General features: G+C 36.1%; 1 protein-coding gene across 1 annotated transcript in view; it reads left to right on the top strand.

The window, feature by feature from the left end:
* The window catches only part of LOC116999849 (hornerin-like), a 73720-nt gene that overhangs the window by 21784 nt on the left and 25579 nt on the right, over nt 1–26357 (top strand). Inside the window, exons 3-29 of the mRNA XM_033066861.1 lie at nt 7269–7464; nt 9572–9708; nt 10003–10094; nt 11139–11247; nt 11901–11927; nt 12288–12323; nt 13108–13152; nt 14164–14205; nt 14364–14405; nt 14878–14916; nt 15723–15758; nt 16389–16427; nt 17056–17073; nt 17624–17659; nt 18768–18809; nt 19732–19761; nt 20021–20056; nt 20372–20419; nt 23014–23043; nt 23288–23332; nt 24535–24567; nt 25073–25093; nt 25390–25428; nt 25551–25592; nt 25773–25808; nt 25933–25968; nt 26294–26341. Coding sequence (XP_032922752.1) covers nt 7269–7464; nt 9572–9708; nt 10003–10094; nt 11139–11247; nt 11901–11927; nt 12288–12323; nt 13108–13152; nt 14164–14205; nt 14364–14405; nt 14878–14916; nt 15723–15758; nt 16389–16427; nt 17056–17073; nt 17624–17659; nt 18768–18809; nt 19732–19761; nt 20021–20056; nt 20372–20419; nt 23014–23043; nt 23288–23332; nt 24535–24567; nt 25073–25093; nt 25390–25428; nt 25551–25592; nt 25773–25808; nt 25933–25968; nt 26294–26341 — 1380 coding nt within the window. The remainder of the gene's footprint in view (nt 1–7268; nt 7465–9571; nt 9709–10002; nt 10095–11138; nt 11248–11900; nt 11928–12287; nt 12324–13107; nt 13153–14163; nt 14206–14363; nt 14406–14877; nt 14917–15722; nt 15759–16388; nt 16428–17055; nt 17074–17623; nt 17660–18767; nt 18810–19731; nt 19762–20020; nt 20057–20371; nt 20420–23013; nt 23044–23287; nt 23333–24534; nt 24568–25072; nt 25094–25389; nt 25429–25550; nt 25593–25772; nt 25809–25932; nt 25969–26293; nt 26342–26357) is intronic.

The following is a 26357-nucleotide window of genomic DNA, read 5'->3' on the forward strand; positions in this document are numbered from 1 at the left end:
TTCCATTGCATTAACATGTTTAGGTTTCCTTAAATCAGAATATAGTGTCTGGTAAATGACTAACAAATGGTAGTCACTGTGGCTTATATGAAGTATTGCATATGTTTGCAGCCACACCCAGGCACTCACCTTAAAAGCACATAGGGACAATACCACTTGTTAGCTTGCACAATGCATGAGATAACGTGATGCAATGTTCATATGTCATTGCTCTTGTGTGTGCTGCTCATGTCAGGTGTTTCTCCTGAGCAGCACGTAAGTGCCTGCCACCCATCAGCTCTGCACAGTCTTGTTCATCCTCATCTCCACTGCGGCACAAAAGGTTCGGTAGAAGTAATCCGTTTGATCACTCCCTTTCTACTTTTAGGTTAAGTCAAGGCAAATCCTTTTTTTGCTCACTAATTCTCGTGTAAGGCTCCCAGTGACATCATCTATCTAGGACTTTCAGGATGTGAGCCATTTTGTTATTTATTGAGCTGCTTATTTTTTACACAAATTTTAGCAGGGTTTAAATCAGTCAGGAAAAATGCTAACATGACCAAAGACGAGAAATTAAAGACAACAAGGAGTTGTAATATATTTGGAAGGGATAATTTTCATATCTTTTTTTCCCTAGAAAAATGTGGTTTACTCAATTATCAGAGAGTTGAATGTTTATCAAGAAGACATTTAACATTTCCTTTGGAGTGAAAAATATACTATATAAATTTTAGTTGTTTTAAAATTTTTAATACAATTTATTTTTTCTGAAAAATAACATCATGTTTATACCTACAGTTATTTTGAGCAATATGTAATATTGCTGTAGGATATGTTGGTGTATTTTCAAGAAGAGAATCTATTTATTGAGAACAGGAAGCAAAATGTTCCTTTATAAATAGAAAATGTGGCAATACCTTAAGTCCCTGGAAACAGAATGTAAATATTGATGTGCCAGTATAAAGCAGGAGACATGCTGGTTCTGAAAGAAGACTAAATAAATCTGTCTTTTCCTTTAATCATTATTATACAATTCACATAGCTGTTAAGAATCCTTACCACTAAATTTAGACAAGAATGTTTTTGAAAATAACTTGAGTTGAGTAGTCTGGAGTTTTATATAAAAAGTATGCAATGGTAACATCCTCTTATCACACTAATACTGTTAACTGAGAAAGCCACTTTCATTTGGAGATGTTATGTGGGATATTACAGAATTTTCTCAAATATTCAAAACCGATATAAGGAAAACAAATTTTATCTCTGTCATTTTTATAGTTTATTCTTGACCTTCCCTGCTTAAACAAGGAAGAAACAAAGAAAAGGACTGGGAGAGCTTGGGAAAGCACCTGGCACTAAAGAGGAGTCAAGGATGTTCAGAAATAATTGTGATTTTTTTTCAGAACTGTGGAAAATAGTACTTGGAAAAAATGAAGTTTCTTTCTCTCACTTCCCACTCACTTTTGCTGTTCCACAGAGTGAATTTGGACTACTTAATGAAAGATGTAGATTGTTATAAACTCAGCTCTTCATATCTGTAAGACCACTTGTTATATGTACATTTTCTCTGAAATCATTTAGGAATGGCTACTGTTAGAACATTCATTGTGTCCAGCACATGTGAGGTGTCTGAGCAAAGAGTTTGCCAATTCTTTCCTGCCCAGGCTAACACTCAGGGGTGTATCTATTGCCTATGGGAAACATCAAAGCAGTTTGACAAGGATACCAGACCCTGATGAAAGTACCACCACCTATTTTGCCTTGTATATATGTATGTTGGCTTTAGCTGAAGGTTTCTTAGGTTTTCTAACATTTCCAGTTGCAATGTAAACTGCCAGATTAAAAATAATCTTTGTCTCAGTTGTTGCAGAGAGCAAGCAGAAGGCTGTTAAGGGTCATGAAGGAGGTTGGAGGTCCTGATGTCAGTGAGGAAGAAGGAAGTGGGCTGCTTACTCTGACTTGTTTTAAACAGATTTTAGGAAACAAAGTAGTACTGGAAACTTTGCCAGGGTTGACAGTTCTTTATTCAAGAAGAGAGTCTTTTGCTTATGTGAGTAGCTGTCTTCCCCTGTGTCCATCCTGTGCCCTTTAAAATTTTCACCCACTACCCCACTGCCCAGTAGCTATCCCCCTCCTCTCTGTGTTCTGGACTCTGGACTCTGTGCCATGTTCCCTGGCTTCTTCCTAAAATGAACTGACCCACTGTCAGTGGCACAAATCTAACATGATTATTTTACTGAAAGAGCAGCTAAATCCATGTGGACTACATACAATCAGAGATCTAAAAAAAAAGGCTAGTATTCCCACGAGAATTTGCATTGAAGGCATTCCAAGCAGCAGGGAATTCCAGTGCACAGAGCACCGTGTTGTTCTGCACAGGAGTTTCAGTACATAGCAAACTTTGTAATCATGGTTTCACTGGAGTCGGGAGTTTACCGCCTGTTCAATTGGTATTTAAATTATGATCTCAAAATTATCCTTTCAGGTGTGTAGACCTGAAAAAGACTTTTTTTTTTTTTTTTTTTAAACTGGCATTTTAGAGTACAGGTAAATTAATACTGAATCTGCTATGTTTGATTCAGTGGGAATACTGTTCCTTTGAAATAAACCGCAAGCAGAGTGTTGTGTAAGAGGGACGCAGGTTTACAACTCTTGCATTGTAAACTAATGGTTTGAGTCTTTACCAGCTTATTCACAGTAGTGTTTTATTAGTGCTACAGCCAACAAAAGCATATTGCTTGTGTTATCTATGCTACTTTATAACCGTATTACCGAGATTACAGCAATTCATTGCCTGACATTTATCTATCTGATGGTCAAATCAAATGTTCATGGAGTGCTCACTGCTGCTCAAAGTAGCCTGGAGAAATAGTTCTGATCCCTCTGGTTACCTCTCAGTACCTCCTAGCTGATTGTGAGGGAGGTCTTGCAATACACATTTGCAAGATCCCATCTCTTTGGTTATGTGTTTCTGGTGTGAGCACTTGTCATTCCTTTACTGTGTAATTTATTTGATGGTGTTACTGGTATGCTATTGCATTTGTGGTGTGCAGCATGATTTTGCATTGCTATTTATAACATTGGTATTAATGGTGAGTTTGGTGGTATAGTAAGAGAAGAAAGATTATAATCTCTTCCCCAATGGATAGCAGATATGAAATAATGTATTTCATAATGGAACAGTGTAAATAAAATGCTACTCCTTAATTAAAGGTAATTAACTGAAAGAGAATACAGTTAGTTAAATTCACTGAATCTTAAAAATATCTAATGTTCTTAAAATGCTGTGAGCATTTTGAATTTAAATACATTTTAAATGCATGAACATTGAGGAATTGAAGAAAGTTTTTGTGAACAGTCTTTGGTTAAAAGATTTCCATTAACCAAAGACTTATCGATTGACCATTAGCCATGGACTCATAGATTCACAGAATTCCCTGGTGAAATAGGAATGGCTGTCATATTGTTAAGGTCTTTGAAAGAGTCCAGAGGAGGCCAACAAAGCTGGTGCAAGGGCTGAAAGGAAGGTCCTGTGAGGAGCACCAAAGGATTTTGGGCTTGTCTAGTTTGGAGAAAATGAGGCTGAGGGGTGACCTCATTGACCTCCACAACTTCCTGAAAATGGGAAGTGAAGAGGGAGGTACTGATGTATTCTACCTGATGTCCAGTATAGGATGTGTGGGAATGGTTAAAAGCTGTTTTGGGGGAGGTTCAGAGTCGACATCAGGAAGCATTTCTTTACTGAGAGTTTGGTCTTGCACTGTAACAGGTTTCCTAGGGAGGTGGTCAAAGCCCCAGGCCTGTCAGTGTTTTAGAGGCATTTGGAAGGCATGAACTAGACAAATAATTGCAGATTGCATCCAACTGAAAATATTCTATTCTATTTTATATACCATTCAGCTTTTGGACTCCTCCCAATCTCCAGTAAAGACATTGTGAAAATGCTTCTGAAGAGTAAAAAAAAAAAAAAAAAGTTAGTTCTGAGTGCGCATCAGTTGCAATAAGTTCATAATCTTCCCACAAGGTGCATGAGAAGAAATAGTCTCATTAATTCTTTGCTCTGAGAAAATGCTTGGAAGTATGACAATCATTAGGATTTTCCAAGTCTTTTCCAACTGCAAAAAAGGAGTAGAAACATGAAAAAGGAGCAGCAGAATACTCAATGGTAACAGATTAATAAGACTAATATAGAATATTTTACTGGACTTGTTTATTAAATATTAGTAAGGAGTTTTTGTATAGCATAATTCCTTTGATTTTAGTCAACATACTGGTTTAGGCTACCAGCCTTCAGAAGCCCTACCTGTGCCAGATGCCTCGATAAAGGTCAGAGGGGCGTGACTCACCTGTGAGCAGTGTGTTGTCACCGCCAGTTTTGGGCAGGACAGTCCCACCTGTGGTGTCCCAATTCCAGGGCAGAGGCACAGCTGGCCCGGATTGGCCACGCTGGTCCCTCCTTGGCACGGATTGGCTGAGCCTTCCTCCTCCTCTGTCTCATCTTCCTGGGACACTGGCACTGCCCGACTGCAGCTCCTCCACACTGACCACAGAGGGACCGGAGGATGCCCACGCATCAGCACTCGGTCGATAAGGTGTGTGGTGGGAATGTGGTGGGCAGGGTGCACACTAACTGGTGATGCTTATTCTGAAAGGCTAGAGAATAGGACCATAGCTCATCAGGAGCATCTAGGAGAAGGAGAAAAAATACTCATAAAGAATGGAAATAGAAAGGGGTATACAGGAGTCAGTCCTAAACTGTTGGCAGGATGGACTTTCAAGGACTGTGTTTTTCAAATTATGGAAAAGTCTTTATCATATTAATTAAATGCTCTATGTTTAAAAGCTTTTAAAGCCACTTTTGTCTCTATTCAGAAGTTTGCCCAAGGCTTTGGAGGAGCAAACCACCAAAGTGTCTCTTCCTGAGTCCAGTAGAATTTGAACATGGTAGCTAACTAGCACTCAGGGATTTAATTGTTGGCCTGAAGCCGTATTAGGCTAAAAATGGAAGAGGATGCTTAAGGCAGCAGCTCAGGTGTTGGAAAGATGAGGGCCATGTAGACTCATAGGAAGAAAGGCTTGAATCTGTGATTTAAAAAAAAGTAGAATTTTTCCATCAGATGAAGGCACTGATGTTATAATTAATTTTTCGGTTTTATCAATTTTTTAAAAATCTAATTAGAAGTTTGCAAATAACATTCATTTGCAGAATTCCCTATGCTTCTATTTTATAAATATTTAATTTTTGTTTCTTTAAATTTTTCATGGAGAAAATGTAAAATATGTGATGTAAGGCAACATGATTACATTGAGTATGTATTGGAACTCAGAGCCCATTGAAGTTTCCTACCTCAAGTCTGGACTTGGAATTTTTCTAAGATGCTAATATCTCTCACATCTAAAAGCTAGTTCCAAAAGATGACATGATGAGACTTAGAATACCTCTTGAACTGTTAAATCAGAGAGCTGATGCAAAGAAAAGGCATCTCAGCCGTGTTTCAACTCGTTGTACTTGTATTTCTGTCTCTTTTCTAATAAGAAAAAGAGGAAATATTTCAGACTGGCTTTCTTTCATGGCAGAGTGCAGTTCCAGACATTTTCCAATCCTAGCTAAACTAGAACTTTGTGCTCTGAAATGGAACATCTGATTAGTTTTTTTTTCCATCTCTCCATGAGTCAGACAGAGATTTCAACAACACACAGAGTGGTTCATATTAAATCACTGTTTACCACATCTGTTGATATAATAGCACCCACATGCTGTATTTAAAACTTAATTAGAGGTGGGCCACGTCAAAATCGTCACAAGAGATCGGATAACCGCACCCAGCGTGCTGATACCAAAACATGATGCTTACCAGGATCCCATTAAAGTGACACTTTGATGAGGCTTTGGAGGGGCACAGTCTTCATCTGCTTTAAAGACACGTCTATCACTTTCCTGGTTGCTGCTCTGAGTAGTTGTGACACTATGCAAACCTTCACCATCCTACTTGGAACTCTTTCAACATTTCTCAGTCACCTGTTTTATTATTTTATTGTTGACTCAGTGACTTTTTAAAAAGTTGTTGAAGTTCAGAATTGCTGAATGTTCACAGTTGTCTATTTTTCTCCTGCTTTCAGATGCTTCTGTTACTTTTTTCAGTAGCACATACAAACCCAAATGACCTTATGCATGAATTAAAATACACAGGTAGATGGTGCAAATTGAACATATCTCTAACATTGTGTTTGAAATGCTTTTAAAAATCACAAGTAAATATCTCCATTCTCTTATGTCTGTTGTGTCACACAAGGCAATCCTGTAGCAAACAGCATGTAAAATAGCATTATTAAATACCTCTGGAGATGTAACTGTTGTATCAGCAATTTTGTAGCTGGAAGAGTGAGCTGTTCATAAGATGTAATGGCCTTTTAAATTATGTGATGCCATAGTTGAACATTTAGACTTTGAACATGGGCTGGAAAATCTGGTGTTAAACACCTGAGAATACTGTTGGGAAATGTTTCCTTTCTTTCTTGAAAACAGTTTATCATCATTGGCCATGCTGCAAGTGAAGTATAAAGGAAATACCTTTTCTTCATGGGCAGTGCTGGAAGATTTGACTTAAGTCTTGTCTCTTAGTTATTTTTTGTGAATTTCTGTACTGTTTTGTAGTATATTTTTTACTAATAGGAAGCATGCAGCAGTAATTTCATCTTTTTAAACTGTTTAGAAGTTCCAGAGGACTTTGCAGAAATCTTTTTTTAAGTCCTTCAGGAAACAAGTACTTTCAAAATCTTTTAAGAGTACTCCAGGGCATTTAACTAGATTTCCTAACCCATCCCTTAGAAGTGAGAGTAGGGAAAGCAGTCAAAGGGGAGCATGCTAATCATGGTTATATCTACAATTTGAGAGAGCAAGGAGTCCCTCTGAGTTCTTACATAGCCAAGGAGCAGAGCTAAATTGACGGGTGCAACAGTGAGGAACTTTGTTTTAAGGACTTTTCTTGTTCCAGGGTGTAATGCAGCAGACATGGCTGTTAGTAGATTTCTGACATGTAACTTGAAAGTTTACACTTCCATTAATAATTCAGTATTTTTAAATTCTAATATTTGTGTCTCTTATTGCACTTTTCTGCCAGCATATATAAGTATTTTATTTTAATCTTTTTCTTCCAAATACATGAATGCAAAGAAAGAGCAGCTTTCTAGGCTTGCTTTGTTTCCAGTCCTAGAGAAAAGCAGATATTTGCCAAACATGGCAACAAATTAAAAGTTACTATGAACTGTATTGTCTTTTTGTTCCACAGATGAGGAGACACTCCTGCTTTGTTTTTTTGTTCTGTGGGATATTTTTGCCTGGAATCCTTGGTTTTCCACAGACAAATTCCTCAATTGATTGTGATTCTCTGTTACCAAACTATGAAGCTGAACCACAGACATCTGCACCACCATATATTATTGCTGTATCTTTTGATAACTTTGAGCCAGGAAATGAAGTCCAAGGTAAACAATCTGAATGACATAAAATCTTTGTCTGTGTCTTCCAGAATTACCAATCTTCATAAAAATCCCCCCCACTTCCCTCTCAGTCTAGATAATTTATTCTTTAACTTCAATCTTGTTCATATATACCTAAGATATTATTGTTTTTTATGTTTTATATCTGTATGCACATACTTGTATAACTGAAAATACAGTCTTTCTTTTTTTTTTTCTTTATCTAATAAATATATCTTAACTTTATGCTGTAATTTTTTGTGACAAAATTAAAATTAAGTGGGACAGCTGGCCAAACTGGACTAATAATTAGTTGCTCTTTAACTTTGAGTATTTGCTGTTGAATCAGGCCTCTGCAATACAAAGGGATCCTACTCATTAGTTCTTCACATGCTGTCATCCTACAGCAAAATAAAAATTCAGGACGCAGTATGAGACAACTTAAGAGTGATACATTTTGAGTCACCCTTCTGCATCCCAGATTTTATCACATTGCAGGAGGTGGAGCTATTGTGGTTTAAACCACCTTTGTATCTTCCTAATCCCAAATTGCTCTCTGGATGGAACACCTTAGCAGCCTTGTTTCTCCACAGTATGATGCCATCTCATGATGCTGTCACACTTCAATTGTGAATGCTTCTTGTTCTAGCTATTCATGCTAGAAGAAGTAGAAGAGAGTTCTGACCTGCCACATGTCTGTTGGATATCAGTAGCTGAAAGAAAACATTATTCACAAGTAGTTACTCTCTAGCTGGGATTCTGATTTACTTTAACCTAGTAGCATGGATGTACTTCCATGGAGAATGATGTATCAGGAGAAGAATGGAGAAGCCTGCCCTTCTTGGGAAAATGTGTGAAGAGCTCCTTCAAGGATGGGAGGGCTCTTTAAAGACTCTGCAAATATTTAAAACACTATTGACAAAAATGGTGGTTGGATTTAAATATATGCAGACTGTTCAGCAAGTCAAATGAGATTTATCATGACAAAAATATTGAATCCCAGATGCTACTAACCTTGCCTTTTTGGTCCCTTGTTTTCCCTAATCATGGAGGTTTTCAGCAGTACTTTTTTCATGCTCCCAGTATGTGGTCTCAGGGAGCCTCACTAGGTTCTCTTCCACTGAGACTATTGCACTTTCACTGTGACTCCTACAGGTCATCCCTGCTGCATTTAGCCCTGCACTCAAGGACTCCATGGCATTGCTTCCAGGAGACCTGGGGAAAATTAGTGAATTAGGACTGTAGGTTGATGACAAATTGGAAGGCTAATTATGCAGATGTTTGTTTGGAAATACTAAATTATCAAGGTATGACTGGTCTTTGCCTTGAATTTTGTGTTAATCTCAGGTCATCTGCCCTTGTTTTTAATGATGACAGATATCTCTGTTCATAAACTGTTATTCTGATTTTGTTGCCAAAGCCCCTAATAATGGAATTAGCAGAGAAAAGTTATAATAGATCATAGTAAATTTAGTTATGCCTTTTGAAATCTAATTTCAGTTTTGATAAACACAAAGCATGAAACTGCTCTCTACCATATTTTTCTGAGCTCCTTCAGTAGCAAAATTTGAGTAATATTGATTATCTCATATAATTATTAAATTTTCATATTTAATGTAGAACATGGAAGCCAAACTATAGTTTCTACCTTTTCAGTTATAATACATTAAAAAAAAAGTTTCTGCATTTCAGTCTTATACCAAAGCTAATCTTTTATTTTAAAACAGAGGTAGAAAGAAATTCAATTCCCTTTCTCCTGTAGCAATTTTGACTTTGTAGGCTTAATTAGCCTAATTTAGTTAGCAGGACCACTGCTCATTTGGTAGAGCAGAATTCATTTCAAAATTGTCAGTAAATCATAAATTTCATGTTACTTTACAAAGAAGCACCTTTCAATTTTTTCCTTTACCTTTATTGTCATTCTCCTTATAATTAAGAAAAGTGTTTTAAATGTTTTTCTAGAATTGTACAGGGCTTAAAGTAATTTCTACACTCTGCAGAATTCCGCACAATGCAATCTTGTACCTTAGAGTGAAGCAAATAGCATGGTAAACATTTAGGTAGTTTTAGTGGTATATGAAATTTACCTTTCTCAAAATTCCTCTTTTCACAGTAACTCTAGAAGCACTTGAAGATGCTGGGTTTAAAGGATTTAATCTACAAGCTCGAGAAATAGATGGAGATGTTCCTGTTGGTACTTTTAAAATTACAGATCCAAACACGAAAGGCTTGGCATGTCATAACATGACGGTATGTGTGCAGTCTTTGGAATACTTACTGAAGCTGGGGTTTCTCTTAAATAATAGAAATAGGGGTCATTCTTTATACAGCAAAGCTATTTCATCAGTAGAGTTTAAAAGGTTAGGTTTTCTCAAGACATCCATCTATCCTTTTTATGTAGTATAAACGTGATATAGAAGTTCCCTGGCTCTTTGTAGGAGGACATCAGTGTTACCTGTTGTAGTAGACACAATTTCTGTAATAGTATAGCTAAAAGTCACTCTTACATCTTATATAATTATATGTAATTCTTTTAAATTGCAGAATTCAGCAGTAAGTCATGCCAATTCAGATGTGAAACAGAAGATTACAACAACATGGATTGCTCCACATGATGTTAAAGAGCTTCAATTTATGTAAATAGTTGTTCTGTTTGTTTGGGGGGTATTTTTGCCTTGAAATTTTATTTCTGTGTTGAGATGGACCTGTGTTGCTGTTTCAGATATTCTTGTCCATCATATTTTTTTTTCATAGTTTGCCATAACTTCCTCCTATGTTCATTAAATAATGCAATTTCCATTTCAAGATATAATTGTCAAATTTAATGTCCTAAAGATCTTAATATATGTAAATAATTCTTTTAAGCATAATGTTATTAATGGATCTTTGAGTAGCCATTTTTTACACTTTGAATTCTTTAATTACAACAGCAACAAAATATGAATGTAGCTCCTTCCCTGAAAAAATGAAATTCAGACTATATTCAGTTATACCTTTCTTCATTTTCAACAGTGGCAGAATAATAATTTGATGTAAATTCTTCTAATATAAATTCTAGAATAAGTGTATGACCTATGAACTAACTTCTGAAAACAGGAGAAGATGCATTTAACCTGCTTTTAATGCTACATCTCTTGCAGATATGAAGCCTGTAAAAACACCTCCTACTCTAACAAATTCATGCTTGAAGTGTATTGGAAAATACCTAAATATTTGATAGCTTCTATTCTTTTAAGTGCAGATTTATGATAAGGCCATCTTTGTCTTACTTGATTAAATCTTGAGGAATACCAAGAACAGGCAAAGAAGGCGAAACCACAATTGCTATTGCTTCCACTTGTTGCCGTGAGAATCAGTTCACCATCATAGATACAGATTGTCAGAGCATGTGGGACAATTCTGATGGACATTTGAGCCAATGCTCCCCACTGGAGTCAGTGCTTCTTCAAGCAGTGTCTATTCCTCTTCTGCTTGTTCTCAGCATCTGTTTTGGTTATCTTCAGAATTATGCTGGATGATAATACAAGTCACTATAAGGAGAAGTATTCTGTGAAACTTGTACTGTATACACTTAAAACCTGAACTGAGCCCTTCTTGGCTGGGGCAAAGGGGGACAGGAGTTATTAGTATTTATATTGAAATATTTTGATAGAAAATAAATTATTTTGTTTTCTTTCTAGTGCAACTGTTGTTCAAAATCTAGAGAACTTCTGGGTTGGAATTCAAAGCAAAAGTCTCACACCTACTCATTCTGAGTCAGTTAATGCGACAGGAAAAAGTAAAAGGAAGGTATGTTTTAGTGTATTTGAATGATAGAAATTAATACAGTAATTAAAGTTAAATTAAACATTTGGCTTGATACAAGACATAGACTTCTTGTCATTTATTCATTAACTAAGATGGCCAAAATCATTAAATGTTTTCAATGATTTTAACTTAACTGCCTAATCCTCTTATTAAAACGATGAAAAAATAAAGTAAATATTATTTTTCTCCCACAGAAATGAGGAAAGTAATAATGTAGTTATCAAAATGATCCATGTTTTAAAGCAAGAAAAAAAAAGAAACTAAAATTGGTTATAAGGCAAACTGTACTGTACTTCTGATGTTGCAGTACTGTTCTTAACTGCTGCCCCAGCCCCTGGGAACTGTAATTGTAGCATATTCTTGAAAGGAGTTGATAAAATGTTTTTGCCAAGAATTATGCTTATATGAAACATATTAAACATGATTGGCAGCACAAGTAAAGAAAGTCTCCTCAAATCTACTGTATTGGACTGTAGCAGCACTGATTTATGTGAACTTGTGATCTAACCAAAAGTGAACACCTGTCTTAAGTCTCTCACTTCACCAAGTTTATTTCCTGTTTCCTATAATAAGGCGCCCCCTTTTTTGAAGTAAATAATTTGGTAATGTTTTCTCTCTTTTTTTTCCCCCCACAGCTTATGATAGAATTAGAATGTAACAAGGTAAGAGCAATTTTTATTCAATTTCCCAATTTTCAGTTACCTTAGTTTTAGAATTCTTCTCCTACTGGTGCACTTGTTTCAAGCTTGTAGCATGAAGTTTCTATCAAACCATTCAAATTACTTTCCTGGCAAGATATCATTTATGCTTTCATTTTTGTATTCAGTTTTGAAGATATTTTTATTTTGAATTAGTTAACATCAGTTTAAATCAGTTTAAATGTGTAATATACTGTCAGCAATGAAACTCTTGATTTCTTCGCTCAGACTATCCACGTGAACTCAGTTGATTTCCTGTTTAAAGTAGTGTGATATTTTTACACTAGTCAATAAACAGTAATTGGAACCTGTATTCTCTTGCAGCGTGGAGGGACTTACTCGACAGGCCGATGCATCCTGGTAAATATTCTTTCTCCTAAGGCATTGACATGCTGCTCACTGCCCAAGATCTTAAGGCCTAGTTTGAAGTTGCTTCTAGACATGTCTTTATCCCCTTTGTCACTCAATTTAATTTTCTTATTGTCAGTTTATTGATTAAAAATCCAGACCTGTCTAAAGGGTTGTCAGCCTTGTTACCATTTCCTTCTGTAGATTCTCTGTAGCTAATCTGAAGCAGTTCTATAATAGAAATTTTCTTTTTTCCTTTTTCACTCTTAATTCTTAGTGTTTTCTTGCTGTTCAAGATCGCTTATTTCAATAGCTCTGACCCTTTGCCTTTTGCAAATCATGATGTAGATATAAAATACAGATATTTGATTTTGTTTTCCTTTGAAAACTATCCCTGGCACCTCAGTGAAGAAGCCTCTTTCCCTTTTTTGCTTTTTACAGCAAATATGCTAATGATTATATAGTCATATCAGTAAAAAGCTTTCATCTACTTTTTAATGATTGTGCTAGTGTAGAGCTCTTCAGTAATGGACATCAAGTGTATGAGGTCAGATAAGAAAGGATGCAAGCAGCAGAATTATGTTATTTATAACAGCTAGATTGGTAGAATTTCAATTATTTGTCTTGAAAGATCTCCGAAATAATTTTAATAGTAACATTTGGTGAAATGATGTAATGGAAAACTACTTTAGGTGTTCTTTCTTTTCCCACCAAGTAGAACTTTCTTCCCTGAAAATCACTTAGATAAAAATAATTTTTCTGCAAGATAATAAATACCAATTTGGTTTCTTTACAGGTTGGACCTCCCAGTTCCTCTCAGAACAGCTACTCAAGCAGTCAGGTATGAGTCCTAAATTCCAGTATTAGTATATATTCCTTCAGTAACCTTGAATAAAATTCTGTAGCTACAGAGTAGTGAGGTGATTTAATACTGTACTGAAATATCTTCTCTGCTAGTTAACCCAAAATAGCAAAGGTGTTCCAGCAGACAGCAATTCAGCCCAGTACCTGGGCTAAGTTCAACTACCTCTACCCTGTTAAACTCAGTAGCTTCCTCCAGTTTGATGTCTGTATTGCTTTTAACAGCTGTCTATATTTGCAGTTGAAAATTCAGGGATATCACTTTCTGGTCAACCTTTGTACTGTAACCCAGAATACACTATTCTGGGTTATGTGTATCTGCATTGTCACTACTTTCACTTCATTAATCACAGCAATGTATACTTGGTTTTTAATTGATTATCTCCACTACCATTAATATACCTACTTTCTCTTTAACTCTTAGATACTTTCTGGTATCGCTTCAGTTTCTTTAACTGAGCTTCTTAAAGATATATTTTCTACTACTAAGTAGTAACTAACTATTGTTACTTGCTATATTTATTAGTGAATTATCTGGTAATATTCTATTCAATCTTTACTGCTTGTAATGGAATTAACAGATAAAGAGAAACACAAATTCTTTTGGTATATATGCTAAAACCTGTTTTTCTACCTTGTATTTTTTTATATATAATACATATTCTTTTCTAAGTGTTGAGTTTCTCATCTTATCATATAACTACTTGAAGTTATTAATTTTTTTATAAAATATGAGCCATTGAGTAAAATTTTGAAAGGTTTCATGACCCGTGACAAAGTTGAGGAAAACTGTATGAAATACAGATAATTAGAATTATTACAGGCAGTGCCAGTGAGCTAGTAACCTCTTTACTAGCTTATCACTTGCTTGCACATACACATTGTCAGCTACAAAGCTTCTCATGCCAGAAACAGCATGGCATTAGTTTTTTTTCTATCTGCCCCATTTGGGTTTTTATATGGAAATAATTGACTTCTCTTTTTATTTCAGGGTGGAGTAGTCTACACAATAAGCAAGAGTGGATGTGGCCCTGTAAGCACTATTTTTACATTTTATTTTTGTCCCCAGTATGACTATACTCATAGTCACTCCTAGTTTCTAATGGCATAATTTAATGAATGTTCATGTGGGAATCTCTGGTCCAACTAGAAAATACTGATGAGAAATAACTGGTTTCTTTTTTGTCTTAGGGAGGTGCTGCTGGTACATATGGCCAACATGCCTGCAGAGATGTAAGCTGGTTATAGATGTTTTTACTGATTATCTCCTACTATGCTTCTTAACTCATCTCCTTATTGCAAATTGCGTTTGATTATGTAGAGCTATTGAGGTCTTCCTAAATATATTCAGGAAAATAGTGCTAGCTTGGTATATCATGCTGAGATTAAAACCCAAAATTAAAAAAGCCTAATAATCTGTTTTAAGGTGTATATGTATCACCTATTAGAAACTCTTTATTTGTTACTCTACTAAAATGTCAGAATTCTTACTGCATAATACTTTTTATCAAGTAAAATTATTATCTTTGTATATTGCGTATTGTTGAATATTATGAGGGTTTTTTTCAATCTTTGAATATTCAATTCCTTAGTTAGTAGGGAAATTTTTATTGTCCATCTCATTTATTTCATTTTCACTTGAAAATAGGTTAATAATTAGCAAATTATTGTCTAAATAAATACCTGATTTATATTTTTATTTCAGAGTGCATCCTTATCCACCAGTGGTCTTACTTATGGCCAGGTAACTGTTTTCCAATATATTTTTAGGTTCCTAAGATTTTTAAAATCTAAGCAGTTATGCCCATATTTACCACACAACAATTAAATTTGTGGAAGGGATAAAGGAAAACTCTCTTCAAATGATTTAGTAATGACCGTATCTGGAAATAACTTCATCAGACGAATTACATATTTCGTGTTTGTTGCTATATCCCTACTACTATTTTGCACCAAAAATCAATTATATTTATTCTATAAATGGACACCAGTTACTTTTATAATGCTCTTCCAAAAGTCAGTGCTTTCTAAGAATTATACAAATTTTTCGTGGCTTTTGCTTATGCAATTTTACTTATTGATTGATGAAATGCAAAACATCACCACTCATTATTTTATGCTTCATTTAAATAATTTATCTTGTTATGACATATCCCACTCTTTCCAGTTTCTATTGCAATGGTGGCTTTTCTAGTTTTGAGGAGATGGTTCTGGAGTTTGGGTTGGTTTTTTTGATTAAGGTATAAGAGCTTTTTTTTCCCAACTGATAAATTATTTTTACTACAAACAAACTTCCAATTTGATGTTAGATGAAACATTTGCAGCTTTTATACAGTACTCTGTAAAACTAGCAAAATAATTTTGCTTTTAGAAAGTACTTAAACTGTTGATTTATTGCAGTTTGTCATTTATTAACTGCCAATACGTTCATTTTCTTTGGACTCTTACTTCAGGAGTGTCACGTTAATATAATATTCTTGTGGAGAATTAACTGTAGTTAATTTGCCATACATTTACCTAAGCAACAAATGAATTCTGTATTCTTTACAGTCTGTCCCTTCAAGCAGTTCAGATTCCAGTAAGAAGGTAAGCACTCCTGCCTGTTCAAAGGGAAAAAATTCTTACAGTTATAACTTGGCATGGATCCTGTTATTTCAGTCAAGACTTTTCAAGATTTTGATTCATATGATTTTATTTGGTTTGGTTCTTAGAGGGGAGGAGAACTTCTAATGAGATAACATTAACACAGCAGGAGATAAAATTACTACATTTGGCTTATTTTGGGTTTTTTTTGAATGAACTCAATATCAAGTCTTTTTTATTTTTTATCATAATACTGAATAAAGACAAAATAAATTGATGTTCTAGTTTGGGGTGGAAAGCTGAGGATCAAAAAGGGCACATAGTACAGGCCAGTAGATATGATACAAGACATGAAATCCTGTTTCTGCCTCTACAGCTGAGTTGTTATTTGGTTTGGGGCAAATCTTTTAGCTGCTTGTACTCTTGTGTAAACTATGTATAAATATATATCACTGTTTGGTGATGTTCATAAACTATTTTTATAAAAATGCTATTTTATAAAAGGGATCTTCAATAGCATTATTATCAGAGTTGGTAAACTTACAAATTTTAGTATTCTTCATTTTTCTGATATATTTAACAATTTAAATAGTCTCTATGGTGAGTAAACATCTCCCTCTGGTTTCTCCATAGGTAGTGGTCGTTGCCAACAGCAACCCTTTTCCACCTGTGGTAAGCTGTTTTTCTCTAAAATACACATTTTCCCTACAATAATTTTGACCCAAAAAGCTGCAAAATCTACATTTTTAATTTTTCAGAAATATTCCTGGAGACAATTTTTTGGCAGGCAGGATTTACCCTATGCATATAGTTATCTTCAGGGAAGTGTTATAGGTATAAACCTCGTGGTTGTGTGATTGAAGTTAAAACTTGCAGAGACAATGGATTAGCTGCAGACACCAGGTTTCTCCCTGTATGCAATCTCTGTGTTTCTGAACAGTTTTGAGTTTCTGTTTCTATTGCAATTTTCTTCTGCAAACTCACTTCCATTCCCATTTTTCAATTATTACGTTTCCACTCTGCTTACTTGGAACTAAAACTAAGTTTAGCCTTCAGGTGCTTGAAGTGGGCTTTTATAATGCAATATTTTATATATGTTTAATTTCTAATAATACATATTCTAATTTTAATAAATGTTAAGATGCATTTATTCTATGCCATCTTTTTTATATCATTCTTTCACATTCCACTATGTATTGCATCTAAAATATAAGGGCCCCTTTTCCCTTTCTCTGCTGTAACATTCTGTTTGGGCAAGCCCTTGTGCAAAATAATGAATGATTTTTCTGTTTCTTTGCAGCGTCACACCTTCCCTCAGGTAAGCATACTTCTTCTTGTGATTCCTGTAGTATCATTGTAGTTCTTATGGGATCAAACCAATTGCCTCAGGATGGTGTGTGCTTCTCTGTTACATTTGTCCCTTATGCCCCAGAATTCTGCAAAAAAATGCCTGGATGAGGAGGTGGATTTGTGTGTGTTGATGTATGTGCAGTGCAGGTGACAGTGAGACAGGTTGGAGTGGTGATGGTGTCTGAGCTTCCCACCCCACATTTGGAAAAGCCAAGCTGATTGGTAGTGCAGAAAATGGTGCACGTAATCTGTGCTCTGCTGCTCTCCACAGAAAGATATAAGAGTAGAAAATTCCTTAATAGGGTCAGTCTGCCTCCCCAAACATTCAGAACTGAGAATAAACTAGCTTAATGCTGAGTGTTAAGAACTGATACACAGTACATCACACATAGGACCCTTCCCTTTATTTTCACAAACTAAATAGTTCAACTTGATATATTCTGTTTCAGTGCATTACATTAAACAAGTCAATTAAATGTGCTATATTATGTTTCCTTGTTTCTTGAATTTTTTTTCAGAGTTTGGGAAGCTCTGCTACAAGGATCATAGTACAGGTAGACAATATTTATCCATTATACTTGAGTTTTAAGATTTGTCTCAGTAAACTAAGTAATAATTCCTCTCTTAGGGAACAAATAAGTGTGGAGAACTTAGAGATATCTTAGATGTCCACAAGCTACAATGGCAGAGTAGGGCATTTCTGTGACTATAGCAAAGGGGATATCTTAGCTGTTTGCTGAATAAAGACTATTGCAGCTGTTTTCTACACTTAAAAAATTTGGAAACCTCTTTATGCAATTTCCATCGTGCTCTCAAAACTGGCAAAATCTGTCCATCTTGATCTGCTCAGAGAGGAGTTGGAATTCTACAACTAAAGCTTGAATATTACTCAGTATCAAATATAAATTGCAACCTACACAGTTCCATTTTCATTTAAACAGTCAATTTTTAATGGAAACACCCCTTTCAGAATCACATTTTTTAAATCCTGCTGTTAATGCTTAGGGGAACTGTTGTATTTGTAATGCTGCTTCTTGATAACCAGGCACTTGGAAAGTTGATTGCAATCTAATCTCATTAAGAGCATGCTTATAAGGTATTAATATCATTCAGACATATTTTTCTGTTCTCAATGTGTAAATATAAAAAGTATTTTATTTCTCTCATAATCCATATATTTTGTGGCAATCAAAATATTTTTTGCAGTGTCTTTTCCTTACGTTAAATTGTAACTGTGTATTTTTCAATTTTTGTTTTGGCAAAGCCTTTGTCAAAAGATTTTTGTGCTTATTAAGAAAAAAAAATCAGTCATAATGTGAATACAAATAGATATGAGTTTAAGGCAATTTGTGCGGTACATTTGAAAGGCAGAATTATTTTAACTCACTTCAAATACCACAATATGACACTAAGATGTATTATACAATTAATTTTCATTAAGAAAATCATATCAAGATATATAAATATTTTTAACACTTTTTGTAGAATTTTTATATACATTTTATAGCACATTGAGATGTCATAAAGTAAGAAAAGGTGTAATGAACTCTGTGGTTTTCAAACTGTCTAGTAGATAGAAAGACAGAGTTGCATCTTGAAATGGCTTAGTGCATAAGCAATTCCTCTTAAAAATAAATAACTTATTGTTTTGTCCCTGTGTAGAGTGGACAAAAACAGCAAACCAGCAGCAGTACTTATATTCAGGTAAGTAAACTTTAAAAATGTTGTAAATATTCCCATAGACTTCACTAAAACAGGGCAAGTACAATTTAGGACTAAATTATTTTCTGCATATAAAAATGGATTTCTCAGGTGCAGGTATTTCTATTTCCCTGGCTTTAGTTCAAGAAAATACCACCTGATATTGGTGTTTAAATGATTTTGTTTGTGATGCTCACAAATGTATTTCCATGTGTGATGGGTTGACATGAAATGAGTGTATTCCACTCAGAGCACAAAGGTCATGGCCCTGAGAGGAAGCAATTCTAGGCTCATCACCATCAGCCCCATACTGATAGATTCATAGCCCATGCATATTAGACCTCAAATTCCATAAGTTGTAAAGGGTAGTTGCTGAGCCATATAAAGAATAATGAAAAATCATAATTTTGGAACTATGTGCCATGTCTTCCAGCATTGCTTAAAGCCATGAACATAAAGCTACTTGTGTGATTAAAACAAGCGAGGGAATTTTAGAAAATACTCACACAGTGGCATCATAAATTATTGCAAACTAAAACCTGAGAATATTATAGTAAGATCTAAAGTGAAGGCTCTTTAGGTCTTCCTCCTCTTGGGGGCTAGGGGTAGGAGGGATGCAAAAGTCTGTCAATATTCTCTATAGCGCCAAATGCAACCAGAAAACTGTATCAAAGGGTAAGTATGGCTTTCAGGGATCAGGGCCACAGGAAGACCACTATTCAACATCATGAATATTCAATATGCAGAAGGCTGGCAGTCATGGCTTCTGATGAGAATAGGACAATCTATTGCAGGGCTGTTAGCATACTGCTCTCTCTCCTTTGTGCTTTTTGAGAAATCCCCAGGCAGCTGTATTTCTATAAACATCATGCTCTATAAAGAAGCCTCCTTGTCAAAGTGGTAATTATCTTCTCTTTATTTACAGGGTTCCCAAGGTAGTCAGTCCTACGGTCAGGTGAGACTTTGTTGCTGGAATGTATTGAGGTTTTCTGTACCAGCCTGTCTTGTAAATGGGCTTCAGGGCGTGGGCAGTTTTTTTACCTTCTTGATGTTTCTGAGTGGTCCTTGATTTTGGACCTTGATTTGGTACCACTGAAATAGCATAAGGGATAAAATAACACGGTACAGAGGGACTTTAAGAGGAAATGGACTTTTCTGTTGCTGTACTGAGACAATCAGCTTTGTTTACAAATATCTTCTTATCTTCCTTACAGGTCTACAGACCTCAAGGTGGCAGTTCCTATGGGCAGGTAAGCATCAGTCAATCACCAGTCAAAATAGAGCATTTCAGAAATGGCATTGGAAAGGCACCTGGCAGTCCCTCAGAATTTCAACTTTAAAGGGCATTTGCTCTGAAAGTGTCTGTTCTTACTCAACATTTATGCATGTGCTACTTATCGATCTGGAATCCCAGTGTGTGAAATCATCACACACTCGTGAGAGCCAGGAGATGGCTGGCTCTGCATACTGCCCTGCATGGCTTTAGGGTGTAGTTGCTTGCTGTTGCTAATGCAGGCTGGATCCCTAACTGAGAGGGAAGTAACCAAATGTTGTCCTTGTCACAGGGTGGACCAAGTTACTCAGGCAGCAGCAGCAGCAGCTCCTATGGCCAGGTAAGCAAACTGTTTGCTCTGTAGAAAGTTCTTCACTCATCTCTCTGTGACTGGCATGACTGGCAGACTTTTGAGAGTGGTGTTTCCCTCAGCAGTCTGTGCCTCAGTTTGGGCTGTGGCTTCTGCTGAGAGTAAGACAATGTGCTGCACAGATGCACAGCTGTTAGCATACTGCTCTATGTCCTCTGGCACGGGAAGAGCCTTTTAGGGAATCCCACATGCAGCTGTTATTTCCATAAATATCATGCTCTATAAAGAAGCCTCCTTGTCAAGGTGGTAATTATCTTCTCTTTACTTAAAGGGTTCCCAAGGCAGCCAGTCCTATGGCCAGGTGAGACTTTGTTGCTGAAATGTGTTGAGCTTTTCTGTAGAAGCCTGTCCTGTAAATGGGCTTTGGGGCTTGGGTGGTTCTTTTCCTTCTCGGTGTTTCAGTGGTTTCTGAGTGGTCCTTGACTTAGTTTCTATCACTGAAATACCATGAGGGGAAAAGAAAACATAGTAGAGAGGAACCTTAAATGGAAATGGGCTTTTCACTCTGGTATTCTGTGATTCTGTTTTGGCTGTGCTGGGACTACACTTATGCACCTCTGTTTACAAATGACTCTGTGCCTTTCTAACAGGGCTCTCAACCTCAAGGTGGCAGTTCCTATGGACAGGTAAATGTTAGTTGGAAGAGAATATTTGAGAAGGTGAAGTGCCATTGTCCTGAGAAATTAGCAAATTTTAAAATATTCTTTCTTCAATTCACATTGAATTCTTAACCAATGTATCTCTGATTCCATTTCAAATGTTTCATTGTGAACATGACTATTGTGGTTTCGTAGATGTACAGGAATCATAGATTTCTACCTCTATCTTTCTTTTCCACTCCTGTGGAACTTGATAAATTTATGGTAGAAATAGTCTGTTTGATGCTGTTGACATTCCAGTTGATGGTATAATACAAATTTATAGTCAGTTCTTTACTGCCTACTGGGCTGTCAGCAAAGAAGTAGTGTTGAGAAATTAAAGAACCTTGGGTCAGATTCTCAGCTGAATTAAGAATTTATCTTGGAGCCTGCAACCAATGAATGTCTACCTCCTTTCACAGTTTATATGTACATTAAAGCAGCCCTGAGATAGCTATGAGTTTTGCCAGGATCTCTATGTCAGATAGCAAAACCAGACAGCATACTTCAAATACTTTTTGGTAATCACTGTCTTCATAACCGTCTCAGGCAGCTGTGGCACTGGTCTGCATGTACATGAAAAAACTGCACTTTTTTGAGATTATATTGAAGGCAGATTACAACAGCAAATTAGAACCACAGTAACTTAATATTACTGTGTTTTTTTTAATACAGTCATCATTGGCTAATTCATTTGACCCACTACATTGAATCGCATTGTTTTGTTTCCATTTTGTGAAGCTATATTTTTTCTAAGATTCTGTCTTAATTTTTAGAAATTATTTTGCACCCTTATTTTCTCTCGGAGGAAGGGAATTACATAACTGAGGCCAATGGAAAATACAAATATATGAAATCAATATTCACCTGGTATTCGGCATTAGCCATCCAAACCCAGTGTCTGAAAAAAAAAATTTAAAAAATTAAAAGAAGCATAATAAGAAAATGTTGTGACCTTTCCTGGAAACTCTCATAAGATTGGAGAACTGTCTGAGACAGATGCAAAACTACTCTGTGATTATCATTCAATAAACACATCATGACCATCTATTTCTCTACAATAAGAAATATCAAAATAACTCTAGTTAAGCAGTAGAGATTGTACATTCTCTTATTCTGTTTTCTTACTCCAAAAATATACATTAGAGATGTATCTGCTTCACAAATACATTAACTATGACCAATCATTAATTTCATACAGGGGTACCAGCCTCAAGGTGGCAGTTCCTATGGGCAGGTAAGCATCAGTCAATCACCAGTCAAAATAGAGCATTTCAGAAATGGCATTGGAAAGGCACCTAGCAGTCCCTCAGAATTTCAACTTTAAAGGATTCTCTGAAAGTGAACTTTAAAGGACATTTTCTCTGAAAGTGTCTATTCTTACTCAACATTTATGCATGTGCTACTTATCGATCTGGAATCCCGGTGGGTGAAATCATCACACACTCGTGAGAGCCAGGAGATGGCTGGCTCTGCATACTGCCCTGCATGGCTTTAGGGTGTAGTTGCTTGCTGTTGCTAATGCAGGCTGGATCCCTAACTGAGAGGGAAGTAACCAAATGTTGTCCTTGTCACAGGGTGGACCAAGTTACTCAGGCAGCAGCAGCAGCAGCTCCTATGGCCAGGTAAGCAAACTGTCTGCTCTGTAGAAAGTTCTTCACTCATCTCTCTGTGACTGGCATGACTGGCAGACTTTTGAGAGTGGTGTTTCCCTCAGCAGTCTGTGCCTCAGTTTGGGCTGTGGCTTCTGCTGAGAGTAAGACAATGTGCTGCACAGATGCACAGCTGTTAGCATACTGCTCTATGTCCTCTGGCACGGGAAGAGCCTTTTAGGGAATCCCACGTGCAGCTGTTATTTCCATAAATATCATGCTCTATAAAGAAGCCTCCTTGTCAAGGTGGTAATTATCTTCTCTTTACTTAAAGGGTTCCCAAGGCAGCCAGTCCTATGGCCAGGTGAGACTTTGTTGCTGAAATGTGTTGAGCTTTTCTGTAGAAGCCTGTCCTGTAAATGGGCTATGGGGCTTGGGTGGTTCTTTTCCTTCTCGGTGTTTCAGTGGTTTCTGAGTGGTCCTTAACTTAGTTTCTACCACTGAAATACCATGAGGGGAAAAGAAAACATAGTAGAGAGGAACCTTTAGTTGGTCTTCTACCTTTGAAACAACCTGTCAGCTAAAGCTGGTCTTTTTCTTTTCCCCAGCAGGGTGGATCTGTTGCTTATTTCGGCAGCAGTGGCTGCGGACAAGTAAGACTTTTTCTCCAAATTTTATGAAAACCAAACCCAGCTTTCTTTGAAATACTAACATGCTTTTAATAATTTTTATAACTTTTTTAGTTTGAAATCTACTGTTTCCATTTTTACATGAACTTATGTGTCACAGAGGTCAAGAAAGGCTGATATTGTTGGCCATTGTAAGCAATATGAAGTGGCTACTCCCATTCAGAGTTACACATGGAACAGAAGTGATTCATGTGTCCACTCATTAATTATATTGAGCCTTAGCTTGGGAATTTTTGGATGTTGCTCCATTTATTTTCTATGGAAAACAACAGGAATAGAGAGTGGCTCAAATGGAGCAAGAATTAAATTAGTTGTTTTCATCCTGGTTCCATTTCAACTTGTGTATGTCCACAATGGTGTAAAAACAATGTCTTTGATAAGATAGATCTCAGCGGAAAGGATCATGGGTGAGATCAATAGTAAACCTATGTTTAAATAAATATGTTGAGCAAAGCAACAAGAATGAAAAATAATCAGATACAGACATTTTTAGCAGAAATAGGATTAATGTAAGTTAGGCATGAATTGAAATGCCTCTGAAAGCATCATAAGGACACAGTACCAGCAATGAAAGTGATAAACACTGAATAAATTGTTATTTCCACTAAACTGTGTCACAGGTTGACTTATTAAGAGAAAACCTGTGCTGTAGTAATGGGAGGGTGACAACCAGGGTAGAACTCTTTGTGGGTACTGTTCCTCATCCTGTTAACACAAAATATACCCAAAACAGGCAAATGAAGGGCTCTGAGCAGAAGCCTTTCCTGAAATCCATGGTGGCGAATGTAGCAATTGATAGCCACATCTAGATAGATGGTCACCCAACAGTAACAATTACTTCCAAAAATACCCCACCAACAGTTCATTTTTACCAACCAAGATGAATAGGGATGATAGAGAGACATGAATTGCCAACCTGCCTCTTTCCATGTGCTCACAAGTATTCCTTTGATCATCTGTGAGCAAGTCTTGATGCTTGTATGGGGGTATGCGAGTGACAGAGGGTAAAGCCACACACTGAAAGGGCTAAACAAAATTAAACTCACCCTCTGTAAAGTTATACATTGAATTTTGTTACACTAATTCTCACATTGGAAATTTTAAGGAAGCTAATTATTTTGCAAGAAAAATGGCATTTACGTTTTTGTTTGTTTGGTTTTTGACAGGGTGCCTCCTATGATAGCAATCCCTGCCACCAGGTAAATGGGCTTTCTTCTCTTATTTTAACATGCATCCAAAATTAGTTTTGCCATTAACTCAGTCCCAAATTCAGATTCATATTGCACAAATCCATGTAATCTTACAAATTCTTAGATTAGAACTCACTATCTTCCTATACACAGAAATATCACAGGGAACCTTTTTGCCCCTTTTTCTATAATGATTCTACCAGGAGACTTTAAATTAATCCCATTTGTATAAATTAGGTTTTCTACAGGAGGAAAAAAGATACATTCTCTAGAAGTTGTTCAGAATGGAACTCATCTGTGCACTAGACATTACTGAAATGTTTGAGGTTCCTTGGTTTATGTCTCATCTAGTGTTTAACATTGCATTACTGGTAATCTGTGCTCATTACATTAGAAATTATATTCGTATTGTATATCTGCCTCTGCTTCTTACTCTTCCTGAACAAGTATCATAGCTTTCATCAAAAATATTCCATGACCAAACAGTGTCTAAAGCATTTTATCTGATTTACAGGGTGGATCACAGGGTGGTCAGGTAGGTAGATCTTTATTATCCATTGGTAAAATCTTTTAAAGCAATTCTAATCCACAGTACAGTTTTCTTGCTCATGGGGATACAGACTTGTGCAGTCTCTCCATGTACAGACTGTAACTCATTCTTTGCAAACATACTTTTTATCAGCCCTTTATCAGCCCCAGAAGAAATTCCACTTACAAAAAAGTGGCAGTTACATAGAATTTCCATAGAACTCAGCAACCTAGGATAACTGTATGCACTCAGATAAAATTCAGCTCTCCAGCATTATGACTGTTGCTGTTTTGTTTTCACAGGGTGGTTCATACTCCTCACAAAACTATGGTGGCAGCCAAGTAAGTATTGCCTCTCACTGAGGTTTTATGATGGTTCTGACTTCCAAGATGACTTAAAAACATCTAAACTGCAAAATGATAATGTAAATTCTAATTATTTTGTTGTTCTTGTTGTTTCTTAGCAGAGTGGATCATCATCCTCCCAAAATTATGGTGACAACCAGGTAGGTAGGTCTTGATTTTCTGCTGGTAAGAATTTTTATAATGTTTGATAATTTATCCAGATATCTTGAAAATTGTATTTGTGCAAAGGAATCCTAAACAATTGTTTATTCCAGCTTTACACCCTCTGAACCAAATCATAGTTTCTTCTGAAGTAGATTTTATATTTGTTTGTTTTATAGGATGGATCCTACTCACAAAACTATGGTGGTGGCCAAGTAAGTAATACTTTATTTCACTGCTTATACATCACTTCATATAAACTTTAGCCTCTGCTCAAAATCAGGTTTTATGTATTCTAACTTTCTTTGATTTTGATTGGGTTTTTTATTTGTTTTAAAGGGTGGATCATCCTCAGACACCTATTATGATAATCAGGTAAGTAGTTCTTTCTTTCTCCTACTTATATATTATTTGTACTCCCTGCATCAACTTTCTCAAAGATCTAACAAAACATAATTGTTTCTGTGCTCTTTGTGGTTTGGATTTGTTTTGTTGAGTTTTTTCTTTTCTGAAGATAGGAACATTCCCTGTCAGCCACTATTGCAGCAGTGGATTTGGCTCCTTTCTGTCTTATAAAGATCCTTATTTAATTTAGCTCAACTTCTTCTATGCATGAGCATCTCTTCTGTCTCATAGAGTAAACATGAAAGTGTATTTTTCACTTTTGTGAGAAAATAACTGGTATCTCATGTCCTTCCAGGAGTCACAAGATTCCTCATATGATAATAATCCCAATGCTTGTGATGATGTGAGTATGCTTTCTC

This window comes from Catharus ustulatus, chromosome 9 (assembly GCF_009819885.2).
Source record: "Catharus ustulatus isolate bCatUst1 chromosome 9, bCatUst1.pri.v2, whole genome shotgun sequence".
Lineage (NCBI taxonomy): Eukaryota > Metazoa > Chordata > Aves > Passeriformes > Turdidae > Catharus > Catharus ustulatus.